The 27,364-nt window shown below is 46.0% G+C and overlaps 1 protein-coding gene across 3 annotated transcripts in view; it reads right to left on the reverse strand.

Annotated features, from left to right (window-relative positions):
- The window catches only part of FBLN5 (fibulin 5), a 92,816-nt gene extending 65,907 nt beyond the window's left edge, over nucleotides 1–26,909 (reverse strand). The window contains exons 1-5 of one of the 3 annotated variants that reach the window (XM_027520974.1): nucleotides 26,742–26,856; nucleotides 26,358–26,579; nucleotides 22,406–22,460; nucleotides 20,048–20,099; nucleotides 15,706–15,960 (exon numbers count right to left, since the gene is read on the reverse strand). In XM_027520974.1, the coding sequence (XP_027376775.1) occupies nucleotides 15,706–15,960; nucleotides 20,048–20,099; nucleotides 22,406–22,460; nucleotides 26,358–26,374 (379 nt within the window). In that variant the 5' untranslated portion in view covers nucleotides 26,375–26,579; nucleotides 26,742–26,856. Of the gene's footprint in view, nucleotides 1–15,705; nucleotides 15,961–20,047; nucleotides 20,100–22,405; nucleotides 22,461–25,811; nucleotides 26,250–26,357 lie in introns of those variants that run through there. The other 2 variants (XM_027520973.1, XM_027520971.1) reach the window with 2 other exon arrangements.
- Between the last annotated feature and the right edge of the window lie 455 nt (nucleotides 26,910–27,364).

The raw sequence follows: 27,364 nt of genomic DNA on the forward strand, positions 1-27,364 counted from the left end.
TTCCTATACACTAACAATGAGAAAACAGAAAGAGAAATTAAGGAAACAATTCCACTCACCGTTGTGATGAAAAGAATAAAATACTTAGGAACGAATCTACCTAGAGAAACAAAGACCTATATATAGAAAATTATAAAACACTGATGAAAGAAATCAAAGATGACACAAATAGATGGATAAAAATACCATGTTCATGGATCAGAAGAATCAATATAGTGAAAATGAGTATACTACCCAAAGCAATCTATAGATTCAATGCAATCCCTATCTAAGAATGGTATTTTTCACAGAACTAGAACAAATAATTTCACAATTTGTATGGAAATACAAAAAACCTCGAATAACCAAAGCAATCTTGAGAAAGAAGAATGGAACTGGAGGAATCAACCTGCCTGACTTCAGACTATATTACAAAGCTACAGTCATCAATATAGTATGGTACTGACACAAAGACAGAAATATAGATCAATGGAACAAAATAGAAAGCCCAAAGATAAATCCACACACCTATGGACACCTTATCTTTGGCAAAGGAGGCAAGAATATACAATGGAGAAAGGATAATCTCTTTAACAAGTGGTGCTAGGAAAACTGGTCAACCACCTGTAAAAGAATGAAACTAGAACACTTTCTAACACCATACACAAAAATAAACTCAAAATGGATTAAAGATCTAAACATATGACCAGAAACTATAAAACTCCTAGAGGAAAACATAGGCAAAACACTCTCTGACATACATCACAGCAGGATCCTTTATGACCCACCTCCCAGAGGAATGGAAATAAAAGCAAAAATAAACAAATGGGACTTAATTAAACTTAAAAGCTTTTGCACAACGAAGGATAAGGTGAAAAGACAGCCTTCAGAATGGGAGAAAATAATAGCAAACAAAGCAACTGACAAAGAATTAATCTCAAAAATATACCAGCAGCTCATGCAGCTCAATACCAGAAAAATAAATAACCCAATCAAAAAATGGGCCAAAGAACTAAACAGACATTTCTCTAAAGAAGACATACAGATGGCTAACAACACATGAAAAGATGCTCAACATCACTCATTATCAGAGAAATGCAAATCAAAACCACAATGAAGTACAATCTCATGCTGGTCAGAATGGCTGCTATCGAAAAGTCTAAAAGCAATAAATGCTGGAGAGGGTGCAGAGAAAAGAGAACCCTCTTACACTGTCAGTGGGAATGCAAACTAGTACAGCCACTATGAAGAACAGTGTGGAGAGTCCTTAAAAAACTGGAAATAGAACTGCCTTATGACCCAGCAATCCCACTGCTGGGCATACACACCAAGAAAACCAGAACTGAAATTGTACTCCAGTTAAAGTGTACTCCAATGTTGATCACAGCACTGTAACAGCTAGGACATGGAAGCAACCTAGATGTCCATTGGTAGACAAATGGATAAGAAAGCTGGGGCACATACACACAATGGAATATTACTCAGCTATTAAAAAGAATGCATTTGAATCAGTTCTAATGCACCTCTAATGAGGTGGATGAAACTGGAGCCTATTATACAGAGTGAGCTAAGTCAGAAAGAAAAATACCAATATAATATAGTAACACATGCATATGGAATTTAGAAAGATGGCAACAATGACCCTATATGTGAGATAGCAAAAAAGACACAGATATAAAGAAGAGACTTTTGGACTCTGTGGGAGAAGGTAAGGGTGGGATGATTTGAGAGACTAGCATTGAAACATGTATATTACCATATGTGAAGTAGGTCACCAGCCCAAGTTTGATGCATGAAACAGTGCACTCAAAGCCGGTGCACTGGGACAACCCTGAGGGATGGGGTGGGGAGGAAGGTGGGAGGGGGGTTCAGGATGGGGTACTCATGTACACCCATGGCTGATTCATGTCAATGTATGGCAAAAACTACTACAATACTGTAAAGTAATTAGCCTCCAATTAAAATAAATTGGACTTCCCTGGTGGCTCAGACGGTAAAGCGTCTGCCTACAATGCGGGAGACCCGGGTTCGATCGCTGGGTCGGGAAGATCCCCTGGAGAAGGAAATGGCAACCCACTCCAGTACTCTTGCCTGGAGAAATCCATGGATGGAGGAGCCTGGTGGGCCCCCAGTCCATGGGGCCGCAAAGAGTCGGACACGACTGAGCGACTTCACTTCACTTAAAATAAATTAATTTAAAAAAAAGAAGGCTCCAACCAGGACTCTGTGGAGCATGGAGGTGATATCATTGGAGGTGGTCCGATAATTAACCCCCAAAGTTCAGACTCACTGTAAAATCACTGCCTCCAATGAAAAGATACCACCTCTAAGTCTACCTGCCTCAAGAAGCTAGTCTCCACTTAGCTGTCACAATCATGTCCGCATCCAGAGCAGTCAGGGCTGGACGGAGCCTTGGAGACTGTGGTCCAGCCCCATTGTGTAGACAGGGAAATGGAGCCTAGAAAGAGAAGGTTCAGGAGCCACGACACCTTCTACCCCGGGCTTGTGCAATAATGAGATTAAATCAAGACTCCAGTCCACTGGCCTCCTAAGCCAGGAATCTTCTTCAAATAGGTATCAAAACACTACTCCTCCACTTAAAAACCAGTGTTCATAGAACAAAGCCCGAGATTATCATGGCATACATGATAGTTCCTGCCAAATATCTTAGCCTCATCTGTCACTCTTTGCCTGTTCCCCTGCCCCACCTTATTTCCATGCAGCAGCCATGCACTGGGTATCACAAATGGGCAAGTGACCAATGGGCTCATGACCAAGGCTGTCCCTCAGCAGTATTCTTCAACATATCAAGAAGTTTCTTGCCTCCATGTCTTTGTCCAGGCTGTTCGCTCAACTCGGAAAGCCCTTCCCCATCTCCACACGAAAATCCTACTCAAGCCTCCAAAGATCGACTCAAAGGCCATTGTATTCATTGCCAGGGGTTTCCCAGGTAGCTCAGTAATAAAGAATCCACCTGCCAAGCAGGAGATATGGGTTCACTTCCTTAGTCGGGAAGATATCCTGGAGAAGGAAATGGCACTCACTCCAGTATTCTTGCCTGGAGACTCCCATGGACAGAGGAGCCTGGCAGGCTACACTCCATGGGATCACAGAAGAGTTGGACATGACTTAGTGACTATACAATAACAATCCATTGCCAGAGCAGAATCCCTATTCCTTGTGGGCAGTCCTACAGCACTTGCCCATACTGCTCTCACCACACTCAAGCTCATGGAAAGACTCTGATGAGTTACATGTATCCACCCCTCCCCAACTCCCACTCACATCTGCTCAGCTGTGAGATCCTGAGGGCAGGGACTGAGTCTTATTCATCTTTAGATCTCCTCTCAGAACTTGGCAATATCTAACACAGAGACATACTCAGTGAATACCTGTTTAATCAAATAAATGCACAGATGTGTAACACCTGTCCTTGTGGAAGGATTCTGCAACCACTCCAGCCAGGGCCAACAGAGGATCTCATATCTGTTTTGACTGCTGTCCCATTTCCTTGAGCTGTAATTGTGTATGTGTTGGTTCCCTACCTCCTGCCAACCTACCCCAACTCCTGGCAAGAGAACAGAACTCTCCAGAGCAGCAATGATGCCTGATTTACCTTTCTGTGCACAGCATAGCTCCCACATGAAAATGATACATGAATAAAGTCCATTAATGATAATAAGTTAACCCTTGTGGTTAATTTATTATTTATTGAGAAGTAATCAATTTCTCTGGCTCATTTGACTCTATAAATACAATTCACCTCTATACCTATTAGTAAATACAATTCACCTCTATACATAATTCCGCTTATTAAACAAATATTTTGTTGCTATTGTTCAGTCACTAAGTTGTGTCTGACTCTTTCAGACCCCATGGACTGCAGCATGCCAGGTTCCTCTATCCTTCACTATCTCCTGGAATTTGCTCAAATTTATGTTCATTGAGTTGTGATGCTATCTAGCCATCTCATCCTCTGGTGCCCTCTTCTCCTTTTGCCTTCAATCTTTCCCAGCATCAGGGTCTTTTCCAATGAGTTGGCTCTTTGCATCAGGTGGCCAAGTCTTGCAGCTTCAGCTTCAACATCAGTCCTCCCAATGAATATTCAGGGTTGATCTCCTTTAGGAATGACTGGTTTGATCTCCTTGCAGTTGAAGAAACTCTCAAGAGTCTTCTCCAGCACCACAGTTCAAAAGCATCAGTTCTTCAGTGCTCAGCCTTCCTTATGGTCCAACTCTCATATCTATACATGATTATCAGAAAAACCATAGTTTTGACTACACGGACCTTTGTAAGTAATGTGATGCTTTTACTTTTTAATACGTTATCTAGGTTTGTCACAGCTTTCCTTCCAAGGAGCAAGCGTCTTTTAATTTCATGACTGCAGCCACCATTCCGCAGTGATTTTGGAGCCTAAGAAAATAAAATCAGTCACTGCTTCTACTTTTTCCCCTTCTATTTGCCATGAAGTGATGGGACCAGACGCCACAATCTTAGGTTTTTGAATGTTGAGTTTTAAGCAAATATTTATCAAGCACTAAAAATACAAGGTGAACAGGACAGAAAGTTCCTGCTCGACATAGAGATGTTAAATACATAATCACAAATATCTATTTATCACAGTTATGGAGCACGCACCAGACACAGTGCGGGAGGCTGTGGTCACTGCTGTTGGCACTGAGTTCATCGTCCGCCATGGCGCCGGCATCCCATCATGCTTCACTTTGCTCACAGTGGCCCCAGCAGAGGTGGCCACCCCTCACCCAGCTCAGATGCAGAAAACAGATGATTTGTCTTTCTCCCCAATGGGAATGAAGCTGAGTCTGGGATTTTTGTGCCTTTGCATTATTAATATAATCTCCCTTAAATTATTATCCCCTGCTTCCCACGGGAACTGTTGAAGATGCCAATTTCATACTGATTCCGGATGCAAAGTCTGTTCTGTCTGACCTCATTGATTCCTGGGGGATGTGTTAAGACCTATGAAATATGTGGGGCTCATAAATCAACTCTGGCTGGGTTTCTGCAAACGTTTTAGTTTGAAGGAAAGTCAGTTCACACTGACAAGTCCCCCACGCCTCACCGCCTCCCAGCCTCGACCCGCCCGCCGTCCCCTGGAGCCTGTCGATGCTGGCTGCCTGGGGCAGGGCCCAGCACTGGCTGTCCCCATCTCCCCTCTGGCCCAGCTCCGACAAGCCGAGGGGAATGGGAGGTCAGTCCTTAACATCCAGTCTGATGTCTGAGGCCCTCTGGAGGGAAGGAATCCTGTGAATGTCCTTTCCCTGCCAGCCCCCAAGGAGATGGCCCGGGGACCCTTCCCCAAGCATGCACCTCTGTTTCCAAGACAAATAGGAGCCTCCTGCTGCTTGTTGGGCTCCAGAGGATGCCAATGGCAGGGCCGCACAATTGAATGGCGCCCCTTGGAGTTGTGCGAGGAGCTGACCCTGGCTACAGGCGGATCCCTGACAGCCAGTCCCTCCCAAGGCAGAGAAACAAAGCCCTGGTTCCAAGGAGAACACAGCTTATCACAGATTTTTCCTAGCAGAGCCCAGGGCAGAAAGGATGGTGGAGGTAAGGTCTCTTGGTAAGTTAATCTGAGCAGATGATTCTTCACAAGCATCTTTTCCCATCAGCCCCTCAGCTACAGTGTAAATTCAATTCAGTTCAATGCTTGCCAAGTGCCAGTGGTCCAATGAAGCATGTTGGGTGCAGGCACACACCATGAACACGGTGCTGGCACTCAAGGGACAGAGATGCTTGGTCATCTTGGCCCCCCTTTGGCATCCAGCACAGTGGGAGCCATTCAAGGGGCATGCTTTGAGGGGATGATGAGAGACCAAATGTGGAAGTGAGAGGAGGTACCCCCAGCCACCTGGGTTGAACGGTGCCCATGCTTTCCTTCTATTCATCCCGTCACTCATCCATTCATTAGTTGCCAATAGCTTGTTGAGAGAGGAGGGCATGGCAACCTACTCCAGTGTTCTTGCCTGGAGAATCCCCATGGACAGAAGAGCCTGGCGGGCTACAGTCCATGAGGTTGCAAAGGGTCAGACATGACTGAGTGACTAAGCACAGCACAGCTTGTTGAGAATTCACACTGCCAGATGCTGAGGGTAAACAGTGGATGCTGGAGCAGCGGCTGCATCCAAGGAAGCCCCGACACTGTCTCAACTCCTAGCACCCATGTCCTGGTGAGAGCACGTGGACTCCTGCCTGCCCTCTGTCATATACCTGGAGGCTGCCAAGAAGCCTAGCCTTTCTGCCCTTAAGCAGGAGACCACCCAGCCTGCTCGAAGATCATCTGACTCAGGGGTCTCTAGATGATGGGTCAGCCCAGCCCACCAGCACTTCCTAGTCACCACCTCCTGGGGCAATGTGGTCTGGAGTCTGTCTTTCTGTCGGCGTGTCCACGTGTCCAGAGAGGCTGGCAGCCGAAGAAAGAGAACAAGTATACCCATCTGGCCCCTCGGCACCCCCAGAGGTAAGAGAGCCCAGAGAATGACTCAAAGGCAGCCTCTTTGGCTGAGCAGGGATCAAAGTGGAGCTGGGAAGAAGCATCAGCACATGGTTACAAATCCCCTTCCCTCCTGACAGCTGCCCACCTGGGATAAGCTGCCAGTGAGCAGCTGCCACTTGTCTGTCCCTGTGCTGGGCAGGGATTGGCTAAATGTGATGTGACAGAGGCACTGCTCATCTGTGGAGAGGGTGGTGGGAGTGATAGACAGCAGCAATTGTTTGGGGGGTGTAGACAGCACATCCTTTGCTAAAACCAACTCCAAAGGGTAAGCACTACCATCCCATCTGGAAGAGAGGTCTCTCAAAGGGTTTATAGCTTGGAGCCAGGCACCTGTGCTGGGGGTGGCATTTGAACTCCAGCATCTCTGAATCGAAAGCCCACGCTTTCCCCACACATCACACTGCCCTCCACCACTCCCCAGCCTGTCACCCAGTCGCTCCAGGCCTTTGAGAACACAAAGATCCCCTTTCTTGGCATAACAGCAGATATAACTCGGGCCTATCAGATGGTATTTACATGAGGATGTTGTTATCAGCAGCATTAAACGTGATTCCTCATTTATGGCTTGAATCAGTTTCCTTGTACACATGCATACACTCTCCGCAACACTAACACTTTGCTTTCATATGGCATTTTTACTTCTTTATTTCATCTAATCCATTCCTAACAGCACAAAGAATTCCCAGATCACTGTTTCTTGCATCACACTGGGGGTAGGAGCCGCACACATGCCTTGTGGACCCCGCCCACACACGCAGATCAGAGCCACATGGAGCTCCGGCAGAAGCTGCGAGGTGGGCAGAAAACCTCTGCAAGCAGCTCTGCTCCCGGGTGTCCAGTGGTGTGCTCACCCCACTTCATCAGAGGGATCTTTGAAAAGAAATCTACAACCTGCCTCAACGATGAAAGAGGAGGTACAATCATCTTCCTACATATCGGGAACCACTGAACATCTTTGAGAACCACAGTACCAGGCACCTACCACTAATTTCAAACACATGTGGCTAAACAGGCTGCAATGGTCCACTCGGCCCTGGCCCCAGAAGGTGACAGCAACCTCGTGCCCTCCTGCCCTGCAGCAGGGCTTGCTGGAGACCTGGCCTGACACTCGCTTTCGCCAGAAACAACCACAGCAGGGCTGGAGCTGCCGCGGCTCAGAGTCCACGTTTCCCCATCCTCCTGCAATACCGCTTGCTCTTCACACACAACTGGCTAATCCCAGAATGGAACATGATGAAAAGAAACATGACCAGACCAAGGAACATAAGGTGAGAGCCAAGAAAAAGTTGTGGTTCATTGAGAAAATGGCCATGCTAGGCAGCAGGGAAGTGCCTACCACACACACAAAGGCCCAGAGAGTTCCCATTCAGCCCCAAGGCCAGCCAGTGCCCTGACCTCACCGCGGTCAGGGTGAGGTCACCTAGGCCTCACCTAGGCCAATCCCTGCAGCCAGCTACAGCTGTGGGTAGGTCGGGGTTCCTCATAAGTGGAGGACTGGCATGGTCCCAGCAGAAGATGTCACTGAGTACGTGGGCTGGTTGAAACACACAAGTAGAGAAGGACCACATTACAAGCAATCCAGGGGGGAACAAGTTAACAGAAAACCCAGGCTGCCTGGACACAACCATCATCTTCCCCAAGGACCAGGGATTGAAGAAATCATCTGGTCTAGGGCATGTGTTTTGCAGACCAGTGAAGCCATGGACCTGTTTCTCAGAGTAATGCTTTTAATTGCATAAATTATATTCATAGGATTATGAAAGAAACCAATAATACTGGAAGTTATCAAAATATTTTTTAAACAAATGTATAATATATCTTAGAAATGACAAGGTTGAGTAGTAGGTCTAGTATCTCCCACAATTTTGCAGTGATGGCAAGTGGGACTATTTCAAAATACATCAAGATCTTCAAAGTGTGTCAGAATAACTGGTACAGCTCTAATGTGATGTATAAATATCTGTGCTTCTCTTGTCAATACTGCCACAGGTATTGCTAAGCGTCCTGTGGTTTATTGCCTATATAAAGGCAGATAATGTTAAATTTCATTAGAAGTTAGTAGGGAAAAAAAGATGAAAACCGATCTGCTAAATTCTATCCACAGATCCCATAGTAAGACCTCTAATCCCTGCTTTTTACAGATAATAAACCTTAGGTCAGAGAAGCCAAGTGACTTTCTTAATATCACTAGCTAATCTGGGAATCAGAGAACATTTCTTACTGATGTCCTAACTTTACCGCTACAGCATGATGCTTCAATTTAGGCTTTAAAAACATTTCTTTGGGGCTTTTTGTTTTTGTTTTTCAACAAAAATAAAACATTCTTCTAACAAATTTGAACAATATGGGAATTACATTAAAAATAAAGTTTCTACCTTTCTTCAAATACAGGCCTATCTAAGGGTAGATAGATGGGATGGTAGCTTCCCTGGACCAGCAGCATCTCATCATCCAGGAGCTTCTGCAAAATGTGGAGCCTCAGGCCCCACAGCAGACATGCCAAGTCAGATCTTCCCCACAGGTGACTCTGGGGCACATTCGTATGTGAGAAGAGCTGTCCTGGACACCCTCCTGGAGTCCCTTCTCTGCTGAGTTCCCCTTGGAAGCACAAGTAATGCCAATTCCTGCCACCAAAAGTGGTAAGAATTCAACCCTCCATTCTCTAAAAGGCCTGTACTCTCTTCTTGTTGTTGCTGTTTCTGCTGCATAACAAAGTGAATCCGCTCTGCATGTACACATGTCCCTTCCCTCTTGAGCCTCCCTTCCACCACCACTCTCCCATCTCACCCCTCTAGGTCATCACAGAGCACCAAGCTGACCTCTCTGTGCTATACAACAGCTCCCCACTAGCTATATATTTTCTGCTTGGTAGGGTATAAATGTCAACGCTACTCTCCCAATTCATCCCACCCTTTCCTTCCCCTCCGTTCACATGCCCATTCTTTACATCTGCATCTCTATTCCTGCTCTTAAGTCTAACTCCCAGAGGAAAGAATAAACAATAGCAGAATAACAAGACTAGGAATATGGAGTAGCAGAATTCATCACAGAATGATAAGATCTGACACACCCAAAACAGTATAACAACTATTAACCCTTACAGAAAGCCAGCCTCCATGCTAGACAAGTTATGTGAACTATCTCAGTGAAATCTCACAAATATCCTATACTAATAATTGATACTGTCATCCCGGTTTACAGATGGAAAAACTGAGGTTCAGAGAAGTGAAAATGTTTGCTCACTATCCCAGCCAGTGACTAGGAAAGATCTGAAGCAAGATGGGACAACCTGAGTGCGGGCACTGCACATGATCAGGCTTCCTAAGGCCCAGTTCACAGGGACATCTGAACAAATCTGTATCCTGCCTCCACCTGGGTCCCCTCCTCCCTGGGCCTGCCTGGTCTGGTCCCAATTCAGCAGCTAAAGAGCCCAGTGTCTCAGCTTCCTGTGCTTCCCTCCTGGTCTCATCCTGAGGACTTGGTTTCAAACCTGTATTTTAAAAAATATGAAGAAAAGCCTGCAGGAGCTGCCCCATCCAAGCACTCCTGCCCTTGTCTTATCAGCTGGGTAGTTTGTTTTATTTCACAATTAAATAAATTCAGGGTTCACCAGCATCTCAAAGCACAACCTGACTGAAGTCTCATAAAGTACTAAACTGGGCAAAGCCCAAAAGGTCTGCAAGGTGAGTGAGTACCAAGCTCAGTTTTAGGTCATTTTAAAGGTTTTCAAGAATTAGGACCTTGGGTCTTCCCTGGTGGTCCAGTGGTTAAGACTTCTCCCTTAACCACTGAGTACAGATTCAATCCCTAGTCGGGGAGCTAAGATCCTGCATGCCACACACAGCCTGGCCTAAGACATTAAATAAATTAAGTTATAAAGATTAAAGCTTCCTTGCAAAAGAAAAAAGAAGACCAGATATCAATTAAAAAAAAATTAAGGCACTTAATACATTTTCAGACTTGATGACTCTCTACAAGTTATCATCTCAAGACCTGAGAATCTTTCTTTTCTCAATTAACATTTACCGAGTGATACCCTATGCAGACACTGGGTGAGATATTTTCACATGTTATCTGTGAAATACGCATTGTTGTACCCATTTTACTGATGAAGAAACTGAGGCCCCAGTCTCATACCTAGGAAGTAGCCAAACCAAGGTGAATATCAAGGCCTGACTGGCTTCTAAGCCCAGCCCTCTTCACTCCAGGAAACAGAGCCTTTTCCTGTCTGCCTTCTCTTCGAAAAATCTCAGGAACCTATCAGAGGCCGCCAAGTATTTCAGTTGCTTGTTCCATGACTAATCGCCCTTCCTTGACGGTAAGCTCTGAAGACAGTCCCATGGCTGTGCCCAGACTCCCTGCCCCCCTCAGCGCCTAAGCCAGAGCCTGGCACCAATGAGGTGCTCTATAAACAGGGATTGACTACATGTTGGCTGACTTTCAGGAAAAATAACTCAAGAGAATGCTTCAGGCCAATGCCATTCATCTTCCAAAAGGATCCATATGTGTTCCTCTCTGCCTGCTCAGGCGCTTTGATCAATGAGAAAACCCTGGGCCAGAAGGAAGAATAAAGATATTGCTTGTAACTTCACAAATGACCAGAGGAATTCCTGTAGTCCCTGGGGCAGTGTGGTTCTAGTAAAAGGCTGCTTTCTCAATTGCGAAACGTCTCATGAGCATTAGTTATTGGTGGAGTCCCTAGTTTGGCCACAGAGCCAAATTGATTAGCAAAGCCAGAATGAAGAATGTCCACCCAGAGAGGTGACAAGTTAAGCCACAAAGGAAACAGACAAGCCTAAAAGAGTGGCATCAACATGAGGAACCTTAGCCAAAGTCCTGTTCTCAGAGGCAGTGTGATGGTAGAAAGGTTCCTGAGTAGGGGTTCATATTCTGAATGCCTCAACCACTCAGCTTAGCTCACCCCTCCCTGAGTCCTCAGCATCAACCCTGTTAGCCCCACAGCATCCTGCCTTTTAGGTACCAGTTCCATCCTCCTTGCCAATTAACCAAGTCCATCTGGTTCTCCAATCTCTGAGATGCTGACCATCAGCTCTCCCAAGGGGCCAGGATCCAAGGGACACACTTTAACCAGCCACAGGTCCCACTACCCTCACAGAGGTTGCCCTGGTGCTGAACATCCCCAAGCCAAGATGCCGGTTTTCTTGATGACACAAAACTTTCTTGGTTCATGTAATTCTTGTGTCACTGTTCACTAAGCCTGCAGCGGTCCTGAGTGATCCAGGTTTACATCTAGGGGTTTGTGGACTCAAACCTGAGGCCAAACTTTGTTCCAGAAGGAGCAGGGTCTAGGGATCTCCCAAGTAGAACCGAAAACAGAGAGGTCAAGAAGGAAGCTCAGAGGCTCAGGGGACCTGGGCTCCGAGTCTGGCCCTGCCCGGCCTGCAGAGACAGAGGACAAGGAAGGAAATTGCTGTCTTGGAAGTGGGTACAAAACCCAGAAGGAGCAAACCTCAGTGAAAGTGTCCACTTGCTTCTTTAAGCTGGACTTACTTACAGTTGATATGCAGAAACCGGACATGCAAAGAAGAACAAGGACACTACCTAGAAAACAACTGGCCGCAAATTTAAACTTAAATTGGATCAAGTCTCTAGATCTAACTATTACCAGTTTACAGAAAAATAGATAGGATGAAGAAATACGCTAAATCCACTCCAAGAACACAGCAAGCAAGATATCAAATGTAGGAAATTCTACAGGACAGACAACTCAGCCTCTTCAACAAATAAGTGCGAAAGAGTCAAAAAAGATTAAGAAGCTGTTAAGAGACTTGTTGATCAAATGTAATTTGTAGACCTTACTTGGATCTGATTCTAAAAAAAAAAAGAAAAAAAGGACATTTATGAAAGAATAACAGAAATCTGAACTCTATCTGGATATTAAATGATAAAAAGGAATTATTGTTAATTTTTATAGGTTTGACAATGGTATTGTGGCTATTATTTTTTTAAAGAAGCTTTATCTCTTAGAGACAGATACATTTTGAAGTATTTAAGGATATAACGATTCGATTCCTGATATTTGCTTTAAATTGATCCACTGGGTCAGGGTAAAGAAGAAACAAGAGTGGGTCTATATTGACAATTACCAAACTGGGTGACAAGTAGGTAAGTGTTCACTGTTTCTTCTGCTTTTGTCTAGGTTCAAAGTTTTACAGAACAAAAATTTATTTACCAAAAAAAAAAAAAAAAGGCAAGAGAAAGCCCTAGTTTTTCATCAGGGATCCAGGACTGACTCCTGTGAGGCTTGAACCTTGACCTTGTTCAGCCTCAGCTTCCTCATCCAGAGCCTGAATGGGTTCAAACCCTGGGTCAGCCCCCACCTGCTGTATGTACTTAGACAGATTCTTAACCTCTCTGTGCTTCAGGGCCAAAGAGAATAACAACAGGCCTGCTGTATAGGCTTGTGGTGAGGATTCAACATGTTCATTCAGGTAAGGATCCCAGCACACAGCACCATGTGCTTGCTATTATTACTGCTGCTGCTGCTGTTCCTGTTGTTGAGCATTTTCTGTGTTGAAGAGGAGGAGGAGAGGCCCCTTGGACATGTGGTCCTCCTCTCCCACAACATCCAAGTTTGAAAAACAACAGATACATGCATATATACAACAGAATCACTTTGCTGTACACCTGAAACTATCACAGCATGGTTAATCAACTACAATCCAATACAAAAGCTTAAAAAAAAAGAGGGATTCCTTGGTGGTCCAGTGGCTAAGACTCTGCTCGCAATGTAGGGGGACCAAGTTCCATTCCTGGTCAAGGAACTAGATACCACACGCCACAACTAAGAGTTTGCATGCCGCAGCTTAAAGTTCCTGCTTGCTGCAATTAAGACACTGCTAAACCAAAGAAATAAATACATTAAAAAAAAAAAAGAATACCCAAGTTTCAGAAACACTTTCCAATTCTCCACATCACACGCCACTTGCTCTAGCTTCCTCCACAGGATCAGACCTACGTTCACCCCCTCACCTCCTCTTTTCCCAGCAATATCCCCCTCTGGGTTCCTTCGGTTCCTCCCCACCTTCCCCCTACCCCCCACCCCCGCCCCAGCCTTGCTTCCCCGTGGCCTGTTCCCAGGCCCCGCCTCTCTCATTCCTCCTGGGGCCTCCTCCCTCTGACGTCCCCTCTCACAATGCCCAGAAGAACCAGTGTAAACCAGGAAAGGCGGGGTGGGGTGAAGGGAGGCGGGGAGGAACCCGGGACTTATAAATACATAAGGCTGAACTTTTCGGAAGTGGACGGCCCGGTGCCAGTCCTCGCTAGGGTTCCTGGATTGTATTCTCCTTACAAAAGGGCCATTATGAGGCTCCGCATCTCCCGTGAGACAGGTTGGAGGCCGTAAAAGTGATGACGTCACAGGGACCGGGAGATGAATAGGGTTCCCAGCCGCGTGCTTATTCTCCAGTGCTGGGATCCTGGGAAGAGGGCTTCAGGGGAGGGGTCGCATTGGAGTTCCCAGCTGTCCCCCAGAAGGGGTCTGCGGGACTGCCTCACGGCCACCGAGACCCGCCCCCGCTGAAATCCTGGAGTGACTCACAGGGTCCTGACAACCCCTTCCTCACTTCAAGATGTGCACGTGGTCACTCGGCTTCTCCAGCCCCACAGGACATCCTGAAGAGCAGCTCCCCACCCCCCAACTCTCTTTCTCTGCCTTTTCTTCCAGATCATTCCTTTTCTACCAAATGAGAGCAGTCACATAGGCGAGTGAGGAAAACGTAGGCTGCTGTCAGCAGAGCAGGACCCCCATCCTACCTTTGTAATTACCTTTCTTGGTGGAGTCCACATCCCCGTTTTTATAGAATGAAGAGGCTGTGGTTAAAGACTGTTAAAGTCCCTTTCAGTTACACTGGCCTATTGTCCTAGTGGTCATAAGGAAGTGCATTACTATCTTCCCCACCAGCACTTCAGTCCGTGACTTGATTGGGTCCTGTATTCTTTTTCCTTGAACACTCATCTATATTCAACGTGACCATCAGTCAGCTCTTGTCCCTCTCTCTCTCTCTCTCTCTCTCTCTCACACACACACACACATATTTTAGATCAGTAAGAATAGAGAAGTTTGGACAAGGCGTATCCAATTTTCCCTTTTGCTCTGAAAGACACATTGTTTGCATATTATTTGCATGTAGTCAAATGAAAATGCACACTCATTTGCATGGTCATATAGAAGCCATGACAAAATCACCAACACACCTCCCCAGCAGTAGGTTACAACGCCACCTTCAGAGCCCTGGAATGGGACCAACATCAATCTCATTAAGTACCCTGATGGTCTCACAAACTTCCAGGGCACAGGAAGGAAATATTAGAATTTCAATTCATATTTTATTTTGATCACATTCTTTAAAATTTTCTATGTCTCACATATGCTTTACACTCCTCAAACCATATGAGACTAACAGGATATGTATGTAATTTATAAACATGCGTGTAATAAGGGTCCAGGTTCAAAAAGATTTTGCAGATGGAGCATATGATCAAAAAACTTTGGAGCGATCATCACTCTAGACCCACCTTCCAATGTTGGAAACAGTTGCAAAGTTTTGGTCCAACCAAAGCTAAAGCAACGAGGGGGGATACTGGGTAACCCTCCACGAAAGCCACACTGGCCCACAGAGCTCCAGCACTCCCCCAGGCACCATCACAACACTTGCCAACAGCCTGGGGACCTCATGGCATATGGCATCTCCTTCTTCCCCAAGATCCACTCACACTATGAGCTCCCATCTACAAGGTTCCGCTTGGTCAAAAGACTGGTCCCCACCCAAGGAACCCACTTTCTTTCCAGAACAATTGGCCTTGTCCCTCAAGGCTTCTTTTCTTTCAGGAGCAAACATTCCATTCAAGGGTGTGTGATGCTGAAGGCTCTAGAAAGCTGGTCCCTTTTAGATCTTTAGATCCTCTCTCTGGGATTCACTTAGTATGTTTGACCAAATATATCTGTTATTGAACAGAGAAAAAACATGAGCTTGGTCTTCAAATAGATAGATGATAGATACAATTGAAAGACAGATAGGTAGGTAGATAATAAATACGTAGATGATAGATAAGATAGATAGGTGAATATATAGATGAAAATAAAGCGAAGACAAAGTGGCTTTCTGGAGACGACCTTGGGCTGGACCTGCTGGACAGGAGCGTGGCTTTGCCAGCCTAGAGGAAGCCTAGGATGCTGGGCTACTCACCCACACACTGGTTGCTTTCATCCATCTGGTATCCAAAGCGGCATATGAGAGGCCTGGAGATGGTGGGGTAGTTTGGAGCTGACAGCGGGGGTGCAGCTGCTGGGTAAGAAGCTGAGTAGGGGTTGGAGTAGGGGTTGGAGTAGGGCCCTCGGTACACGGGGTTCGTTCGGGGGATGCACAAATACCCGCCGTTTTGGTTGACACACATCATGTCTCCTCGGCAGGCCTCAGGGATGGTCCGGCATTCATCAACATCTGCAAAGCCACAGAAAGGACAGGTGTTAGCAGCCCCTCAGCCACATGGTGCAAACTGAAGCAGAGCTCTGTGCTGACAGCACCAGGAAGGACCCCAACCATGATTTACCAGCATCTGCTCCCAAATACGTAGGGCAGTGCCTGGCCCATCACCATCTGGTACTACCCAAATATTAGCTGAACTGAATCAAATTGACAAGTCATCAAATACCCGCTACCCTGGACTGTCACATGCTTGATCCAATTAACCAATCCATCATGTGTTCGGTCCTGTCCAACTCTTTGCAACCCCATGGACTGTAAACCACCAGGCTCCTCCGTCCATGGGATGTCCCAGGCAAGAATACCAGAGTGGGTTGCCATTTCCTCCTCCAGGGCATCTTCCCCACCCAGGGATCGAACCCACATCTCCTGCGTCTCCCGCACTGCAGGCAGATTCCTTACTGACTGAGTCATCAGGGAAGCCCCACATGCTTAACACTTTTCTCTAAATGAATCCACATTGTAAACCCAAGTGTGCATATTTTTTTCATCTTACATGATGATAGCAAATGAAAAAAAAAACACTATCAATTGTGAAAAATAGAAGGTAAGCGTAAAAATAAAATATAAAACTATTAAAATAAAGAGTGTTTTTCTGTGGCTGTATCACCCAAAAGCATCTCAGGTACTCTTGTGTGTCCATACGACACTCAGGAAACACTGGGATGGTTCTCATCATTGTACTCAATTCTATTCCAAATAACAGCTAGGCAGGGAGAAAAAGTCCCTTGTGTCCAAAAAGACAAGGCTTGGCCAAGAGTGAGTTACTTGTTAGGAAAGTGGAGACTTACTTGAGAGTCAGCTCACACGGTGCCAACAAACAGGGCCCGCTTCCAGCCAGGCTGGTGCTCAGTCTGTTGTGTCTAGAGTTGGGGGTGGGGTTTGGGGGTGGGGGTAGGTTCTCTAGAAAATCAGCCTGGCTGGGCAGGGAACAGAGGAGGCCTGGACTGGGTTGCCAGCAGGAGCAGCTGACCTGACCCTCTCACCAACCTTGGGGGGTCTGTTCTCCGTGGGACCAGAGGCTGGGGGAGAGGGCCCTGAATCCTGACAGCTCACCCCGCCACCTCCTCCGAGAGACTCGTGCCAACTCCCCCCTCAGCAAAGGGAAACATGGAGCTCCATTTTCTAGCTGTAAGCCTGAAGTCATCATTAAAACTGGGGGGCCAGGGAAGACGGCTGTCATCCTTCTCTGCATCCACTGGCACATCCTCACGCCCCTTCACCTTGAGTCAAAGCAGGAGCCTGGAGCTTCCAAGTCATGGTTTTGTTCCTCACTACCCATCATTCTTTTCAACCCTAAGCTCAGAGATTACAAATGATTTGGCCTAAATCAAATATAATTTAAAAGGTAAATATATTCCCAAGATGGGAGCCGTATTCTTTTTCTATACTCTATGCTTCGTCCACAGCACGCTATTCTATACTCTGATTGTCTCCCTGGTCTTTGCTGATGCTGTTCCTACCACTTGGGATGCTATTTCTCGGGATCTTATTCATCCTTCAACACCCAACTCTATGCTTCATCCACAGCACACTATTCTATACTCGATTGCCTTCCTGGTCTTTGCTGATGCTGTTCTTACCACTTGGGATGCTATTTCTCGGGATCTTATTCATCCTTCAACACCCAACTCTATGCTTCATCCACAGCACACTATTCTATACTCGATTGCCTTCCTGGTCTTTGCTGATGCTGTTCTTACCACTTGGGATGCTATTTCTCGGGATCTTATTCATCCTTCAACACCCAACTCAAATGTGACCTCCATGAAGGATTTCTTTATTGACCTCAGACAGAAGGCATCACTCTCTCCCTTACTTCTCGAGGGGACATCACCTCATCTTGGCAATGACTTTATTCCACTCTGTACAGCTCACTCCGCCTAGGTCTACCACCCCCACTAGATGGCGTGCTAGAGAGCCTAATGTCCTCCTTGGAACCTGCATCCCTGCTGCTGGCTCAGCTGGTAAAGAATCTGCCTGCAATTCAGGAGACCTGGGTTTGATCCCTGGGTTGGGAAGATAACCTGGAGAAGGGAAAGGCTACCCACTCCAGTATTCTGGTCTAGAGAATTCCATGGACTGTACAGTCCATGGGGTTGCAAAGAGTCAGACACAACTGAGCAAATTTCACTCACTTACTTGGAACCTGTGACTACATTAGGTTACAAGACAAAGAGGAATTAGGCATGGATGGAGTGAATTTAAGGGTTTCCCAGGTGGCTCAATGGTAAAAGAATCTGCCTGTTAATGCAGGAGATGCAGAAGATGTGGGTGCAATCCCTGGGTCGTAAGGATCCCCTGGAGGAGGAAATGGCAATCTATTCCAGTATTCTTGCCTGGAAAATTCCATGGATAGAGGAACCTGGAGGGCTACAGTCCACAGAGCTGCAATTCCAAGGAGTCAGACACAACTGAGTGACTGAGCATGCATGCACTCACAGAATGGATTTAAAGCTAATCAGAAGACCTTGAGATGAGAGGATTATCTGGGATTATCTGGGTGGGCCCAGGGAAATCATACAAATCCTTAAAAGTGGAAGAAGAGGCGGAAGGATTGGTCAGCGAGATGAGGCAACAGAAAAAGATGTGATTAGAAACATGTGAGGGACTTAACTTGTTGGCTCTGCAGGCGGAAGACCAAGGAAGAGGCCAAGGAAGAAGGTGGCCTCTAGAAACTGAGAAAGGCCTTCAGCTGACAGCCAGCAAGGAAACAGGGCCATCAGTGCTACAACCGCGAGAAACTGAATTCTGTGGAATGTTAATCAGTGTAGCCACTACGGAATACAGTGTGGAGGTCCCTCCAAAAGTTAGAACTAGAAATACCATACAATCCAGCAATTCCAATTTGGGGTATATATCCAAAGGAAATGAAAATAGAATCTTAAAGAGATATCTATACTGCTATGTTGATTGAAGCATTTATTCAGGCTAGCCAAATTATGGAAATACCCAAAATGCACATCAATGGATAAAGTTCGTAACGATAGATGTGATATTATTATCAATTAATATCATCGTATGAATAATATAATATTAATAATAATCATATGACTATTATTCAGTCATGAGGAAGAAGGAAAAGCTGCCATTTGCAACAACATGGATGGACCTTGAGGGCATTATGCAAACAGAATTTATGAGTTTAGGCAAACAGAGAAAGACAAATGCTACAAGATATCACATATGTAGAATCCAGAAAAGCCAAACTTAAAGAAACAGAGAGTAGAATGGTTGTCATCAGGGGCTTGGGGGTGGGAGAGATGAGGAGATGTAAAATGGTACAAACTTCCAGCTAGAAGATAAGTTCTAAGGAACTAATGCACAGTATTGTGAGTATTATGAACAATACCTATTGTATACTTGAAAAATGCTGAAAATAAATCCTGAATGTTCTCACCACAAAAAAAAAAAAAAAAAGGTAATTATGTGACAGGAGGGAGGTGTGAGCTCTAAGCTATGATGGTCGTCACACTGGAATACATAAGTGGATCGAGTCAACACACTGTACACCTTAAACTTGGACACCATCGTATGTCAATTATATCGCAATCAAAATAAAAGAAAAAAGAAACTGAATTCTGCCAGCACCATCATGAGCAAGAAAATGGATTCTTCCCTCCAGTCTCCAGAAAGGAACAAGGCCCTGCCAACACTTCAGTGTTAGCCTGGTAGAACCCCCATCAGGCTTCTGACCTGTACATCTATAAGATCATATAGTTGTACTGTGTAAGCCCCTAAGTTTGTGGCAATTTGTGAAGGCAGTCCTAGGAAACTGACGCAGATGGGGAGCTCCTTGATGGCGGCGATCAAGCCTTCCTCATCTTCGCCCTGTCGCACAGGGCTTACCAGTGCTGGGCACAAAGAAGGTGACCAGCGGAAGAGTTCATTGATTTCAACCATCCCGTGGCACTGTTTCTGCCCATTTCTGTGGGCAAGGCTGGTACAGACTTGACAATACTGAACACCAGCTGAGAGAGAAACGGCCCTGCGATGGCGCTGTGGCTGCACCCCCGCCCTGCGAAGGACCTTCAGGGCCTCATACCTAAACACTGTCCTGACGAGCGGTCCAGGTCAAAGCCGTTAGTACACTGTTGCTGCAGGAAGGAAGAGAAAAAGGAGAGGTCATTTTACTTACTTTTTTTTTTTTTTTACTACAGAAGCATTCTAACTGCATCACAGAAAGTACAGGAAATGGGTAAAGAAACAAGGCATTTGTAACACCAACATCTGTGTTATAACTTAGGTATTTTTTTTACAATCATTTTACACCTAGCATCACTTTTTAAACTCCCGCATCATTGTATCAAAATGCCCAGTTTTAGCAAATGGTTACTGGGGCCTTTTCCTGCTCTAGTTCTGAAGAGCAATACTAATCACATCTGATGTGCCCAGCGAGGCTTGCCCTGTACTCACCCCTTCCTGGGAGAGAATATTATTGCTTTAAGGTCAACTACTCTCTTTCTTTGGGGGCTATTTAACTCCTTTCCAGTGCCCAGCATGAGTTCTTTGGCCCCTCTGAAATCTTGTACCTGATTACAGCGTCTGTGTATAAAATAAATCTACACAGTGATGTAGTCAGTTTTCTAAGAGAAACAGAATTGGGGAAATTCTTCCGTTTTAACCTCAGGAAGACAATTACACAAAGATGCTTCCAGAGATAGCCAGGTCTCAACAGCCCCCGAGGGTTGCAGGCTTCCCATACAACTTGAGTTACAACTTCATGCATTTAGAAAAATCTCATGGGCTCAACAATCAACCTCTAGAGCTGACATGTTACAGGAATAAGTCAAGGAGGTGTGGTTTTGCCTGGCTTTCCCTATGGTTTGGGGGGAGTTAAACTTCCCTGAGCTATGGGTTGATATGTGGAGATGGTAGATTCAGCTGCATTCCTGGGAGTGGATTCAGGTATCTTAGGGCCTTGGGGCAAAAGAAATGGAATGAATGAGCCAGGAGGCTGTGCCATAAAGTTCAGAAAACCAGGAGATGTGGTAAGTCTCAACCTTCGTTTGCTAAGTGCAGGTGTGGGTTCAAGTCTACTGACTGGCTTCCAACTCTCACTCCAGCCCCCACTCACTGCATAACTTTTCTATGCCTCGGTTTTCTCATCTGTAAAATGGGGATGATAGTACTTACATCTGAGTGGTTGTAAGGACTAAATTGTTAATGTGCCTAACATGCCTATAATGCAATAAACACTATATTATAAACACGGCCCTCTCTGGATCTAGATGCCAACTGTCACCACAGAGCTATAATGGAGAATGCCAAGACCTTTCCAAGGCCTAAAAGTCTTTGGTGGGACTTCCCTGGTGGTCCAGTGGTTGGGGCTTTGCCTTCCAAGGCAGGCGGTGTGGGTTTATTTCCTGGTCAGGGAGCCAAGTTCCCATATGCCTTGTGGCCGAAAAAAATGAAACGTAAAACAGAAACAATACTATAACAAATCCAATAAAGACTAAAAAAATGGCCCACATCAAAACATTAAATCTTTGCTACTTTTCTCAAGATTCTTTCCACCACCAATGAAATCTATTTCAAAATTCTTAATTTTGAAAAAACATTTAAAAGATGTGATCAAAACAAATGTGAATTAAAATTCTAAGATCTCCTTCCTAGACCCTGAAAGTTTGGGAGAGCATTGAGTGTTTGGTTGGTCCTGTTTCAGGGCTCTGGTGTACACAGCTGAAACCAACAGTTGGAGGGGCTGTGTTGGTGATTTTGTCCTGACTTCTATATGTTCATGTACATGCATGTGCATTTCCATTTGACTACGTGGCCCCTCAGCCCTGCTCAGAGGTGGGGCTTCTCTCATTTCTGAGCTGGAGATGCAGAAAGGCTGCCCTGAGCTCCTTAGGAGGGATCTGCCACATTTCTCAAGAGCTGACACAAACATCACTTTTGTAAAGTCAGGGATACTGCAGGCTTCTCCACATAGCCCCGCAGGAGCTTAAGATCCCCCTTCACACTCTTCCCAGGGGTCTGGGCCAGAGCCGGGTCTTCACTGGTTGGGAGCTGAGTCACCCTTCCTCTGCCCACCTCCTCCAGTTAGGACACATACACACACACGGGCAACACGGGGAGAATAGAGAGGCACCACTGCCCAGAAACACTAGAACATGCTTGAGTTTTTAGCACTTACCCAATGAACACAAATGAGGCAGCATGATCTGATTATAAGAGCCTTGGATGGCAAATCAGGACACCAAGGTCCCAGCCCTGCCACTTATAAACTGCACCAGCTGGGGCAAGTCTCAGCTTCCCTGAGCCCCAGCCTTAACCTCTGTACAATGAAGAGCTAGGCTCAGGTAAACGACACGATCCTAGGATTCTAAAATGCATGGCTGGACACCCTCAGCCTGTTTTTTAACATACTTCACGACAAGTAACAAAATAAAAATCTTACCTGTGCATTCCCAGGAGTTGGAAGACAGAGAGCCAGAACGGTCACGGTGAGTATCCTGTGGGAAGTAAGAAGTTGACGTAAACGCCCAAGACACTTCCAGCACCCGGGTCTGGGGTTATATCTGCATCTTGTGCTGCCCGTGTGTTTACAATGGTGACCCCACCTTGTGCTTGTATTTGGAGGGTGAGGGGCGTGCTCGAGTAGCCGGGGACATGCCAGATGTCCCAACCATCCGGAAGAGAACTACGCCCCTTCCACTGGTTTCATATCAACATATCAACACAACATAATGTGTTAGATGGCATTTTTTAAATAATTGAAAAAAATTTTAATGACATGATTGATTTACAACATTGTGTTAATTTCTGCTGTATAGCAAAGTGATTCAATTATATACATATGTTCTTTTTCATATTCTTTTCGATTATAGTTTATCACCAGATATTGACTATAGCTCCCTGTGCTATACACTAGGACCTTGGGTTTTTTTGTTTGTTTGCCACAGTGTATGACTTCAGGTGGCATTAAAAACAAACAAACAAAAAATCAGGGCTTCCCTGATAGCTCAGTTGGTAAAGAATTTGCCTGCAATGCAAGAGACCCCAGTTTGATACCTGGGTCAGGAAGATCTGCTAGAGAAGGAATAGGCTACCCACTCCAGTATTCTTGGGCTTCCCTTGTGGCTCAGCTGGTAAAGAATCCACCTGCGATGCAGGAGACTTGGGTTCAGTCCTGGGTTGGGAAGATCCCCTGGAGAAGGGAAAGGCTACCCACTCCAGTATTCTGGCCTGGAGAATTCCATGGACTATATAGTCCATGGGGTCGCAAAGAGTCGGATACAACTGAGCAACTCTCACTTCACTTTAAAAATAAACAGTTTGACTGCTTCAAAGAACAAACCTAACACCCACCACTGTGGTATTAATAATGTATTCACCACTGCTTGACCTTCACTCCTGACCCAAGGGGACTTGCCTGCGTTTTGAACATCTTCACTCTGAAATGACTACAGCGTGAAGGAGCCGATGTGCCCCCGGATGATGAAAGTACAAATGTGAAGCATGTGAGTTCCCCGGAATGGAGGTGTCACAGGGAACACACATGCTCCAGAGTGCACCTCACACAGACCCAGATGGAGGACAGGACATGGGGACCCAGGCAGCCCCAAGAAAAAGGAACACAGTGGACACTTAGAAGGAGGTGCCAAGAAACTGTGCATCCACTTTATATCCATCAGGTGGCTATAGCCAAAAAAGCTCAAAGCTAGTAAGGCTGTGGAGAAACTAGAGCACTTGTGCACTGTTGCTGAGAAGGTATGCTGATACAACCACTATGGAAAGCAGTCTAGAGGTTCCTCAAAAAATTAAAAATGGAACACTATATGATCCAGCAATCCCATGTCTGGGTATACACACAAAAGAACTGAAAACACAAGCTCAAAGAGACTTTTGTACACCCCTGTTCACAGCAGCATTATTCACAACAGCCAAAAGGTGGAAGCAACCCAAGTGTCCATCACCAGATGAATAAACAGTGTGTTACACACATAAATGGAATACTATCAGCCTTAAAAAGGAATTCTGACAAGTGCTACAATACGGATGAATCTCAAGGATCTTATGCTAGGTGAAACAAGCCAGTCACAGACAGACAAATACTGTTTGATTCCATTTATATGAGGGACCGAGAGCAATCAAAATCATGGACAGAAAGCAGAATGGTGGGCGTCAGGGGCTGGAGGGAGGAGGGATTAGGGAGTTGTTGTTTGTGGGTATAGAATTTCAGTTTTGCAAGATGGAAAGAGTTCTGGAGATTGATTGCACAACAGTGTGAATGTACTTAACACTATTGAACTGGACACTTAAAAATCGTGAAAATGGTTTTTAAAATAATCTATGCAAATACAGAGCTTTATTTGGTGCTATTATTACTGAGTTCAATAGAGGGTTTATCTGAGCAACTACTCCTTGCAGGCAGAAAAACTACAAAACTGACACAGACGCTGCTCTGGAGAGCGGGTTGAGGGGCCGTCTGAAACAGTAACGTCTAGACACTTTGGTTAGGGCATGGACAGAAACACCCAATGAGCACCAGGAGAGCCAGGCTGGGGCTAGAGAAGGTCAGGGAAGACTTCCTGGAGGAGGTGACCTCAAAGGCTTCTTCAGTAAAGCAGTGGACCTGGGACCTGCTTGAATTTAGTGACCTGTTACGATCAATATACACCTTCACTTTACAATCCCTCCCTTTAGAAAAAGAGTTCAAAAGACTACAAAGCTCACTCAATCCATGACACAAGGTTCATAGGAACGAGCAACGCTGGGCTACTTGGAGAGCCCCAGAATTAAGGTGAGGTTCAGAGGAAACAGGACCCTGATGTGGTGCTAGGAGAGGCAAGCCCACTCCCTTCATCTAATCCTCGATCTGAAGAATAATGACCCTAAGAGTCCACAAGCTTTCGTTTCATCTCAGCGCCTGCACGAGACAGGTTCTAGAACGCCGGAGACAGCTCTGACCTTATAAAGTGCAGAGCCAAATCCCAGGGCTTTTTGATATTTGCAAAGGCCAGATTTATATCTGGAAGGAATGAAAGAACAATAACAAATTTATTTTCCAGGCTGTATATTATGAATTTCAATGTTTTCCTGTTTCTTCACATGAAGTTTCCTTTCGGTTGGTTATAAAACCCTGTCTCATTTTTGTTGGAGACAGAACAGGCTGACTGCACATAGTGGACTTCAAGACCTAGTAGAAAAGGCATGCTAACCCCGCGTCTCCCCTACCCCTGACTCCCCCGCTCCCTTTGGCCAGAGGGCAGTCCCAGGACAGGTCTCCCCTGAGAGATCCCGCCCCAAGCCCAGCCTCCTGGAAGAGCCCCAGCTGGGGCCTGGGGGCCAAGTAAGCTCCAGGCTAATTGAGACAGTTTTCCAAAAATGAAATAACATCCAAGCATCCCTGCTCTGACAGTGTCACAAACAGTTACGTTTGTCATGAAAAACTCCAGAAAACTCCAAGATAAATTAACTACAGGAACCCTGGGGATCCTCTGATGTTCCTAACTGGTCCCCGGGACTTTCAAAAACAGGTGGGTCCACCTATTTTGTGTTCCATCCTCAACTGGGAGGAAAGCCAAGAGGGACCAACTGGATCTCAAATCTCAGGACTGTCTGTCAGAGAAATTCTGGTCCCCGATCCAGGATGACAGGATTACAGCTCCATTTTCAGCACACACACACGCACACACGCACACACACACACACACACACACAAAATCTGTCTAAAGCAGTTACGTTCTCAAGAGTTCCCTGGATAAAAACTGCAGACGTAATCCAGATAAAGTTCTTCAAGTTTGAAGGATCACTTGACTGGAACTGCAATTTCCTTAAAGAATATCAAAATGTTTGCTTACATGCGTTTCTGTCTGCAGTCCCCACTTTTCATTGGCTCGAGACTTCTGGGTCGCATGCCCTTTGTGAATCCCACACAGACATAGAGCAAATCCAGCCCTGGGAGGTGCAGCTAGCTTGTTCGCTGGTCCAACAGCCGATGCAGCAAAATAACTGCTAGTGAACTAGTAACTCATCTCTCAAATTAAGAAAAAAAATTTTTTTCTTTTTTTAAATTAAAAAAAGAATTAAAAAAACGGCACACAAATCTGCGGCCCTTTCGGAAAAGAAAGAAGAAAACCAAGCTCTGAGATTTTTGCTGTGCTCTGTCGGATGCTGGCTTCTGAAACTGTCTTATAAAATACCCACTCCCAAAAGAAGACTTCAAGATGGAAATTACAGAGGCGCAGCTTTTTATAATTAACAATATCATTGCATCACTAGCTAATGCCTTTTCCAATATCCTGACACAGCCTGAATCACGGCCATAGCCATTTTCCACCCATCGGGTTTTGAGTAAGGTTTCCAGACCCTGGAGGGAAAAAAAAAGTCCGGAGCAGAGAACGTACCTTTTGAATCCTGGCATGTCCAAGATGCGTGGGCAGGAGAAGCAGCTGGTGGGGAAAAAGAGGAAGAGCTCTCAGCGCCCGCGGGACCCCGGAGGAGCAGTTCCTGAACTTCGGCCTCCTCTGGGCCTGTGGGGCTCGCCGAGACTTTTATTCCAGGGGGGCCGAGCCGAGGCGTGGAGAGGAACAAGGGGAGAGCCTGGGTCCTCCGAGCCACTGGAGAGCCTACAGAGAAAGCACCTGGTTTTGCTTAGCCCTCTTCAGTAATTCAGCATTAAACCAATTGGAGGAGGAATGTTAAAAATGAACACTTCATTTTCTAAGTATGTTAAACAATGCAAATGGGGCCTCAGTCTGGACACAGCTGGTTCAGATTACAGCGCTCACCAACTGGCTAGACTCCTCACAACAATCTTGGGGCGTCTGCCAGGACCAAGTGCTCAGCGCTGGGAGGAGAGCCCTTTCCCGGCGGAGCAGTCGCCCTCGCTTGGGCTCCCAGCATCTCTATGGAGGCGATTGGCGGGCAAGTGCAGGAGGGTGGGGTGCGGGGCGGTGGGTGGGCGGGTGGCTGGGAGGGCCCGTTGACCCTTTACTTCCCACTCGGGGAGGAGGTCCCCGTGGCTGGGCAGTCGTGGGCCGAGGCGGGGGCGACGATCTAGAGCATCAGCACTTCGCCGAGCCGTCGGGAAACCCGGGAAAGTAACTCCCACCCTGGGAAAAGACTGACTCGAACTCGTGACAAACAGCGACAGGGACTAGAGTCTTTTGATTTATTGGGAAACCAGACCCATCGAAGCAGAGGCTTGGGGTAAGCCGCGGGAGACTCAACGATTTTCCAGAAGGGGTGGGGAGCTTGAGGGAGTGGGAGAGAGGAGGAGGATGGAAACTGGCTGACACGAACTCCAGACGTCAGCTTGTGCAATGCAGACCTCGGAGAGGACACGCTCAGGCCCGGCCTCATCCTGGGATTCTCAGGGCCATGTTTTGCTTGAATCAAAATTTGTCCCTGT

This window comes from Bos indicus x Bos taurus, chromosome 21, assembly GCF_003369695.1.
Source record: "Bos indicus x Bos taurus breed Angus x Brahman F1 hybrid chromosome 21, Bos_hybrid_MaternalHap_v2.0, whole genome shotgun sequence".
Classification (NCBI taxonomy): domain Eukaryota; kingdom Metazoa; phylum Chordata; class Mammalia; order Artiodactyla; family Bovidae; genus Bos; species Bos indicus x Bos taurus.